This window comes from Oxyura jamaicensis, chromosome 27 (assembly GCF_011077185.1).
Source record: "Oxyura jamaicensis isolate SHBP4307 breed ruddy duck chromosome 27, BPBGC_Ojam_1.0, whole genome shotgun sequence".
In the NCBI taxonomy this organism is placed as follows: Eukaryota; Metazoa; Chordata; class Aves; order Anseriformes; family Anatidae; genus Oxyura; species Oxyura jamaicensis.
In genome coordinates, this window is record NC_048919.1 from 2053278 (window position 1) to 2061304 (window position 8027).

Genomic DNA, 8027 nt, shown 5'->3' on the forward strand with positions numbered 1-8027 from the left:
ACAGCTAGAGACACCTGCAGCATAGAATCCAAGGGATTCCTAAGGATTCCTGCAAACAGCATTTCTAGGGAGAAATTCAGCTAACACATTTTTAATTTATAAGTTGAATTTAATATAAACTGTGACTTAGATTTTTTTTCTGTCTTGGCCCGTACTTGCCCTGTAATTTACCTTTTTTTGCTTCTAAGGTAGAATTGGCCAAATAATTCCTTGCTGAGAAAAATTCCTTTTGTTGAAAATCAGGATTTCAGAGAACACGGTTTTCTTACTGGAGTGTATATTCCATAGACAATGTAGATGCAGAACATGCTAAATATAGCTCCATCCACAAAGTCCCCATAATATCCAAGAACGCACTGCACCGTACAGAATCATAGAAGGGCCGAGGTTGGAAGGGACCTCTTGAGATCATCTGGTCTAGCCCCCCTGCCAAGCAGGATCACCTAGAGCACATTGCATGGGATGGCATCCAGGTTTTGAATATATCCAAAGAAGGAGGGTCTGAGCAACCTGTTCCAGTGGTCTGTCACCTTCACAGTAAAAACATGTTTCCTCATATTAAGCTGGAACTTTCTGTGTTTCAACTTGTGCCCATTGTCTCTTGTCCTGTTGCTAGGCACCACTGAAAAGAACCTGGCCCCATGCTCTTGACACCCTCCCTTCAGGTATTTGTACTCATTGATAAGACCCACTCAGTCTTCTCCAAGCTAGAGGCCCAGCTCTCTCAGCCTCTCCTCATATGAGAGGTGCTCCACTCCCCTCATCATCTTTGTAGCCTTCTGCTGGACTTACTCCAGGAGTTCCATGTCCCTCTTCTGCTGGGAAGCCCATAACTGGATGCAGTACTCCAGGTGAGGCCTCACCAGGGTTGAGTAGAGAAGGATCACCTCCCTTGACCTGCTAGCAATACTCTTCCTAATGCACCCCAGGATACCATTGGCCTTCTTGGCCACAAGGGCACATTGCTGGCTCATAGTTAACTTGCTGTCCACCAGGACTCCCAGATCCTTCTCTGCAGGCCTGTTTTCTAGCAGGTCAGCTCCCAACCTGTACTGGTGCTTTGGGTTATTCCTCCATAGGTGCAGGACCGTGAACCTGCCCTTGTTGAATTTCATGATGTTCCTTACCAACCAATGCTCCAGCCTGTCAAGGTCCCTCTGAATGGCAGCACAGCCCTCTGGGACATCAGCCACTCCTCTGAGCTTTGTGTTGTCAGCAAACTCACTGAGGGTGCACTCTATTCCATCAACCACGTCATTGATGAATAAATTGAAGAGGACTGGACTTGATACGGACCCCTGGAGGACACCACTAGTTACAGGCCTCCAACTAGACTCAGTGCCACTGATCTCAACCCTCTGAGCTCTTCCATCCAGCCAGTGTACCTCACTGTCCACTCATCCACCCCAGACTTCCTGAGCTTGCCTACGAGTATGTTATGGGAGAGTGTCAAAAGCCTTACTGACATCAAGGTAGACATCATCCACTGCTCTCCCCTCATCCACCCAGCTAGTCATTCCATCATAGAAGGCTATTGGGTTAGTCAAGTGTGATGTCCCCTTGGTGAACCCATGACTACTCCTGATCACTTTCTTCTCCTCGATGTGCTTGTACAGGTCACAGTGTTCTCAGTCCTTATGTAACACCATCTGTAGCATGCTCTAAATAACCAAATATAGTTGCCTGTGAAGTAGGACTTATTTTGTTGTTGCTGTTTATCCCCTTATTTAACTATCTTCTGCATACCATTTGGCAAAAGAAGACTGTCAAGTTGAAAATTTACTTTTCTAAGGTCAGCTTTCTTTACTGACCCCTTTCTGAGGTTGGTCTTCCTAGTTAGACCACTTTGAAGACAGCTTGATCCCCACTTCTGGAATTGGTTTGTTAGCTAGTTGTACTGGTTATATTTTGAATATATGTATGTGCCTATAAGTAATCAATAAGGAGTATATTTGCTATTTCACTAGCATTGTTTGTAATAACCTGTAACATTAGTATATATACACTTACTGCTTTATTACTGACTGCTGCTATTGATTTTTTATATATAAACACATACAAATACACACACACTTGTTTTCCTGATAATAATTCATAATAGCTTGATAAATATACTTGTGTTATTAAACACATGTATACTTGCAAGTAGTGATTTGTAGTAACTTGTCACAAAGCAGAAAAACTTATGAATGAAAGCCCTTGTGTACTATGGAATCCTGCAAATCCACTTACACTCTCTACAAACCTGCAGTCTGGACAACTCTTCAGGTTTTGACATGAATTGGTGACAGCAATGGAATTCTGTAAAACTCACAGGTTATGGATGTGTTCAAGGAGTTGGAAGAAGTGCATCAAGTGCAAGAGGCATTTTGAACAGAAATTCAGTATTTGACTTATCAGAGACATGTGACTGCCTGCACTTTGCCAAGAGCTGTTGGGCAGGACACAAGACATTTTACTGCAAGTTTAAACAGTTAGAGCACCTGCCCTTGAATGTCAGTCATGGTAAGAACTGGCAGAACAGTATTCTCCTGCACACAAACAACAGCATCAGGTTATTAACATGTTGGGGCATGACGCTCAGGCCTAGTCAGCTGGAGGTTCTGACACCTTTGCTCTAGTATGAATCTACCAGAAAAAAAGGAGAATGGCAAGGTCTCCAAGTCACTCATATCCATCACTCTCTGTGATGGATATCACCCCAGCTTAACTACAAGCTTACAAGTAATTAATTAATTACAATTTCCTATGAGATTGAGATGAGCAAAACAGAAGAGCCTCTTGTGATCATATGGTGAAAGACATTGGGAAAGACATTGTTACATCAGTAACACCTGAAGATCCTTCCCCCAGGGCGCTCTGTGAGCAGCTCACATACATGCTGTGGAAAAGAGATGGCAGATTGAGCAGTCACAATCCTTAAAGAGGTTTGTGCCCTTCACCAAAAGCAGGTGATGTGGAGATTGCAGTTGGAAATAGGAAGGATGACTCCTAAACTGGAGATGCACAAAAGAAGAGAGAACAGGAAAAGACACCCTCTTTCACCTAAGGGAAGGTATATGAGCCAGGGAATTCACAAAAACAAGCCCCTGAACAGCCTGAACAAGGATACTCAAGCCACAATGTCCTTCAGAGCTGCAGAAAGGTCAGGAAAGATGAAATGGTAACCGCTCTCCAGGGTGCGCTTTGGTACCACTTTCTGGCCCTCCAACAACATAACAGCCCGCTCGACCCCAAAGACAGCTTGCACAGCCCAGGCAGGCACTGGCAGTAGGGCTGGGCGTCCCAGGGCTGCAGCAAACTCCTGAGTGAAGGTGCTGTTGGAGGTGGCAGGAGAAGATGGGGAAACACCATTAAAGACCCCTTGCAGGCACTCATTCTCCAGGGCATGACATATGATCCCAGCCAGGTCCTGAATGTGGATCCATGGGAATGGCTGGTGCCCAGACCCTATGGGGCCTCCCAGTCCTAGCCAGAACGGCCAGAGCATCTGAGAGATTGCGCCACCACCTCGGCCCAGCACTACACCTGTGGAAAGAACAGAGTGAGACAGGGATCCTCTCCAGCCCCAGACTTACAGCCAGGAGACAGTCCTTAGAGGGCTGGACCTGGGACCACACCCCAACAAAAAGAGATACGTAATCCGATGCACTTCTCCCATCCCTTCCCCCCCTGCCCCAGCTCCAAAGCAGAGCCACTCCAGACACGCATGATGTCCCATCTTACCAGATCTCACCAGAACACCACGAGTTGGACCCTCAGGGATGAGAGCTGCAGCTTCCCAAGAGCTCACCAGGCGCGAGAAGAAGTCAAAATCCCCCCCAGGGCTATCCTCAGTATACTCAGCTGTGGGGCTAGGGCGGTAATAGCCTGGGGGTATAACAGCAAAAAGCGGGTTGGGGTTGAATCCCAACATCAGCTGTCCCTCTTCTCCCCAGCTCTTATCCCTGTCTCCAGGGACATCCTCATATGAACAGCACAAGATTTTGAACTACAAATGCACTCTGCAGGTTCAACAGGATGTGCTAGTATTCCTGCTGAAATGGCAATGCCATGAATCAAATACACCAGCAAACAAGGCACTGAGCTGGCTGCAGAGAAAGGAGCTTCCTGCCTGTCATAAATGCTAACCCAAAGCAGCTTCAAAGCCTGTAGGGAAGCAGAAATGCAAAGCTGGATTTGTATGGGGGGATTCAGCTGAGTCCTTGCTTAGACAACTTGGTTCTACAGGTGCCTTAAGGCTTTCACAGGGAAAAGGTCCTCTCCTAATGCTACCAAGTGAAAGCATGAGGATCCAAATTCTTCTCCAGTACAAAAAAAGCTGACCAAGACTTGTCTAAGCACAGTGATGCTAATGGCAATAAAGCTGGCATTTCAAGGCAAGACATATTTTCCCCAGAAGCATGCTTCTGTCTGGAGGTACACCTCTCCTCATCAGCATGAGGCACACTGGGCCCAACCAATACCTACGCCGGTGACGACGACCCAAGCATTGGGTGGCTGGTCAGCATCAGCAATGGCTTTGGCCAAGGTCTTGGTGGTTTCAACTCGGCTGCTGATAACTTCCTTGCAGAAAGCATCACCCCATCTGGAAAACGGAGAGCCACTCATACTTCCCACCAGGATATCCCAGGAAACAATAGCCACAGTGAGAGCCCCCACAGTCACCTCACAAGCACAGGAGATGTCACATAACTTTCTCCCACCCCAGTGTAGGAGGAGGACATAGAATATTACTACTAAAACATATGGTAACTGTAGGAAAACACGGCTCACCATTTCCCAAAAAAGGCTGTACGTTTTGGATGCCCTTAGGGCAAACATATTAGAAAATGTGGGCACCAAAGCTGCGTGAATTCTCCTCAGACACCTGGAAGAGGCATTTCCAAAAACACCCTCAGCAATGCAAGAACAACTTCCACAGTCCATTGTGGTTCTAATTTTATCTAAGCATATTTTTATCTAAGCATAGGCATCTGGTGCCTTTTTGGACATATACAACTATTTGCCTGGCCTCCACATCAGTCCAGAAGGAAATCTGTCTTTCAAAAGTCTCCAGGGACTTAACAGGCCTACAGAAATGTTTTGGATACCTGAAGACCCAGATGTCAACAGCCAGTGAACACAGGATTTTCCTTTCTGAACACCCTACTCCCTTGCCAGACCCACTCCACATTTTCTGACAACATTGGACTGTCTTGCCTTCACCTTGTCCCAACACTATGGGAGATCAAGTTACCTGCGGAAAGGGTTGAGGACATTCTCACCAGCCAAGTTCACCACTGCATCGCACTGGGGCAGTCCAAGGTGGGACAACTCTTCCTAGGCAGGGGTAACAGAGACATCACACACCCAGCCATCCCTTTTCTCAAGCCTTCCCAACAACCAAGCCGGATGAGCTCCGAAGACATCCAGCCAGTTCCTTCCTAACCCTTGTAAAACACTGCCTGTCGCACAAGCATGAATGGAGAACATTTTGCTCCTTGAAGCTGCAGCAGTACCCACCCCAACTGACCACAACCAGTACAGCACCCAGCTGCAGGGTACTTCAGTGGGAAACAGTTTCCCCACTACAAATTCCCTGCATGCCGCGCCAGGTAGGCTTGCTCCTCAGCCTTGACATGGTCTCCCTTCTGTAATCGCTCTTATTTCATACCCAGCTGATGCGATTCTTGCCCCCTTGTCGAGAGACATGGGTGACCTCATGACCACGGCTCTGAAGCAAATGGGTCAGGGCTCTGCCCACAAATCCAGTCCCACCACCTGTGAAAAAGACAGGATATTAGAGATCAGAAGCAGCTCGCAAAGCTAGCACAGTTCCTGCAGCTAAGTTCCTGCAGCTAAAGCTAACAGAGTTCCTGTTACCATGGCCATCCTCCCAGGGTACACCACTGGGCCCTGATCACCCTCTCCCCAGCACTTCCACTGAAGGGCTCCACCACTCCCCATACCCTGGCTCCATGCACTGCATCCTACCCCCTCAGGGTGCCTGGATCCCAATTGCTACCCGCACCATGCTGAATCACGCAGGACATCAAGCATATCTAGAGAAGAGCAATGAAGCTCGTGAAGGGTCTGGAGAACAAGTCTCATGAGGAGCGGCTGAGGGAGCTGGGGGTGTTCATCCTGGAGGCTCAGGGGCAACCTTATCGCTCTCTACAGATACCTTAAAGGAGGCTGTAGCGAGGTGGGGTTTGGTCTGTTCTCCCACGTGCCTGGTGACAGGACGAGGGGGAATGGGCTACAGTAGGGCCAGGGGAGGTTTAGGTTGGATATTAGCAAGAACTTCTGTACCAAAAGGGTTGTTAGGCATTGGAATGGGCTGCCCAGGGAAGTGGTTGAGTCACCATTCCTGGAGGTTATTTAAAAGACGTTTAGATGTAGAGCTCAGTGATGTGGTTTAGTGGAGGACTTGGTAGTGTTAGATCTGAGGCTGGACTAGGTGATCTTGGAGGTCTCTTCCAACCTAAATGATCCTGTGACTCTGTGAATCCAGGCCCAGGCCCCCCATTTCCAAACCACAACTCCCTCAGAGCTCCTGCAGACACCCGCCGTGCCCTGCGCCCTACGGCTCCCCGGGGACCCCCCCTCAGCACCAGCCGTCCCCCTCACGGCTCCCTGCGCAGCGCCCAGGACCAACAGCCCGCCCCGCACTCACCCACCAGCACCCGCATGGCTGCCCGGCTGCGCATGCGCTAACCACTCCCGCCCGCGGTGTCCCAGCGCTTACAGTTCTCCACCCCCCTGGGGGATCCTTAAAGGGCCAGCGTGCTCCGGGCGCTGACGGGAGGTGTTTAGGCGGGAACGGGGCCAAGGGCGTCAGGCACCCGCCGGGGGTGACGGGTCGTGTGGTGGGAAGATGGCGACGGAGAAACGGCTGCCGTGAGCCCGGCAGGCCTTCGGGAATGTGCGGTCCCCCAACCCAAAGCGAGCGAAACATGGGTTAGCATGACACAGGTGACGCCTAGTGGAAGAATGCAATAAAATGAGAGTGTGGCCACCTATGAGTGAGGCAGAAATTACGGCTGTTGCATGGAGAGGTAAAGGAAACTGGGTAACAACACCAAATAGGCTTTGGAGATGGAGAAACTCTGAGTTTGGCCTTGGGATGATGTGACCAGTGAAACAGTTGGGAGCTTACGTTGAATGTTGAATTTCTAACATAGAATATAGTTACGTTGAATTTCTAACATAGTTAGAAAGCAGTACATAGTGAAAACAGTAACCCAGGGGAGAAATTTACCCACCAACCGCCTGTAATGTCGGCAGGACTGTCATAGAATCATAGAAACACAAGGTTGGAAAGGACCTACAAGATCATGTAGTCCAACTGTCCTCTTATCACCAATACTACCCACTAAGCTACTAAATCATATCGACATCATGTCCTCAAGGTGGAACTGCTGCGTGCAAAGTGCTGCTTGCTGGCCAGGTCTTGTCACCTCCAACAGCTGCAGTGAGTGTCTCATTTTCTCCTGAGCAGGGATCTCACACCAGAAGCCTTGATTCATGTCTGAGCTCTGCCCAGATGTATGTGTTAGTGAATAGAAATTGCCATCTACTGCCATAGACACCAACTTGGTAAATGGAACCTACAATGTATGCCACTGAGTAGTGGAGTTCTGTGCCTGCAATTGCCCTGTCCCCAGCTTCCCTGGGACAGCTGTGTTACAGACAGGGAGCCTCCTGGGCTGGAAACAAGCCCATTTCCAAACTCTTTATGATCCAGGCATGAAACTGGATTTACCCAACAAGAACCCTGCTGCAGGTACGCTCTGCCTGGCATTGTGACTTGCTACGTATTACCTCACCTTGATCACTTGAGTATGTGGCCTAAATTTCAGCATGCTTCACTGCAATGTGTTTGTCTAGCTGAGGTGCTGTATCATAACCTTTCTTTGTGTAAGCAATACATATGTGTACAGTAGCTGGAAGTGGTGAGCCATGACAAACAGGACAATGTGAACAGGATGTGAACAACCTTGGGTCAGTGAGTGACAGGAAAGATCTGAAACTGCTGCAATGAC

The 8027-nt window shown here is 48.6% G+C and overlaps 1 protein-coding gene across 1 annotated transcript; it reads right to left on the reverse strand.

Annotated features, from left to right (window-relative positions):
- Positions 1-2597: 2597 nt before the first annotated feature.
- On the reverse strand, positions 2598-6712 carry SDR39U1 (short chain dehydrogenase/reductase family 39U member 1). Its single transcript, XM_035347783.1, has 6 exons — positions 6659-6712; positions 5657-5763; positions 5240-5322; positions 4467-4588; positions 3727-3870; positions 2598-3528 (listed from the first exon to the last, which is right to left on the reverse strand). The coding sequence occupies exons 1-6, from the start codon at positions 6690-6692 to the stop codon at positions 3113-3115; spliced, it is 906 nt and encodes a 301-aa protein (XP_035203674.1). The 5' UTR covers positions 6693-6712; the 3' UTR covers positions 2598-3112.
- Between the last annotated feature and the right edge of the window lie 1315 nt (positions 6713-8027).